Below are 1,270 nucleotides of genomic sequence, written 5' to 3' on the forward strand. Positions count from 1 at the left end.
TAACCGAACGATCAAGGAGTGGCTTGCGACCAAAGGAGGTGACTGGGGAATGAACTTGCCGATGGTGTTGTTAGCTCATCGTGCTTCCACGCAGTCAACCACAGGCAAGACCCCGTTTATGCTAATGTACGTTTGACATCCGCGCCTTCCGGTTGATCAGAAAATTGGGTTGTGGCCGGCAACACGCTTGTCTCCGGAGGAGCTAGAGGAAGAAGGAAAGAGCTCGAGAAAATTTGACCGCCGTTCAGAAAGGACTAGGCAGAAAACGGTAAGTAGAAAGGTCCGAAATTTCCCTATAGGCACGAAGGTCAAGTGGAAGGATCATCAGAATCCTGGAAGGAGTGGATTTGGGTCGCGGAAGCTGGGCAGTCGATGGCAAGGGCCGTTTGTGGTCACCGACTGCCGTGGGAACGTCCATACCATTCAAGATGGTCGGCGATCGAAAGTGGTGAATGGGACGCAGCTTCGCAAGTGGCATGATATACCTGAAGAGCGGCCGAGTGGACCCGCAGGCGAAGCCGACCTGGCGGAGGTAAATGAAAATCGAAGGCCTGCGAACGAGCTTTAAGGGATGGAGGTGTGTAACGCTGATACTACTGATGGGGAGGCACGCGAATAGTATGTGTTGTTCGTGAAATTTCGCTTTACGTCAATTGAAAAAGGGATATCTGTTGCGGAATTCGTGGGGCCACTTTGTAACATTTGCTTGGATTTGACCGACGAATGAGTGGAGTCAAGAAATCTCCAGTAAAGTTCAAGAAGCCTCTTTCGGGAGGAGATGGGTGTCCAGTTTTTTAGCTAAGATGCAGATTAGAGGTTTGCTTCCCTGTTCAATGGTCTGTAACCGGTCAGTTGGCATTTCCGAATAAATGACTCCGCAGCGAAGCCTTCTTCCCTTCATTTCGATGGCGTGACCAGGATAAGGATGAAGATCCCGTGGCCGCAACCCTTTGAGGATAGGGATGTTCGGACCTTCCTGGAGGACTTTGAGGAGGTTGCGGAGGCTTCGGGCCGGAGGCCGACAAGGGTAAGTTGGCAGCGCCGAAGACCCTCCTCAGATGGCAGGCGCGGGCGTCCCTGGATGTGACCAGAAGAGTCCCTCAGAAGATGGACTGGGCCGCCGATACGGAAGACCTTGCAGCGGAGTTCGACACGCCGGCCGACCGCCAAGAGGCTATGAGGCGGTTCATGAGGGCCGGGATAGTGCCTGGATCTGACCCGACGCTGTTCTTCGCCGGCCTGCAGCAGTCGTTGGATCGGGCTTTGTCGG

The 1,270-nt window shown here is 53.9% G+C and overlaps 1 protein-coding gene across 1 annotated transcript in view; it reads left to right on the forward strand.

Moving 5' to 3' along the window:
- The window catches only part of T265_11124 (hypothetical protein), a gene marked incomplete at both ends in the record, with an annotated part of 22,957 nt that extends 22,389 nt beyond the window's left edge, over positions 1–568 (forward strand). The window contains one exon of the mRNA XM_009177694.1: positions 300–568. Within this exon, the coding sequence (XP_009175958.1) occupies positions 300–568 (269 nt within the window). The remainder of the gene's footprint in view (positions 1–299) is intronic.
- Between the last annotated feature and the right edge of the window lie 702 nt (positions 569–1,270).

Source organism: Opisthorchis viverrini, assembly GCF_000715545.1.
Source record: "Opisthorchis viverrini unplaced genomic scaffold opera_v5_447, whole genome shotgun sequence".
Lineage (NCBI taxonomy): Eukaryota > Metazoa > Platyhelminthes > Trematoda > Opisthorchiida > Opisthorchiidae > Opisthorchis > Opisthorchis viverrini.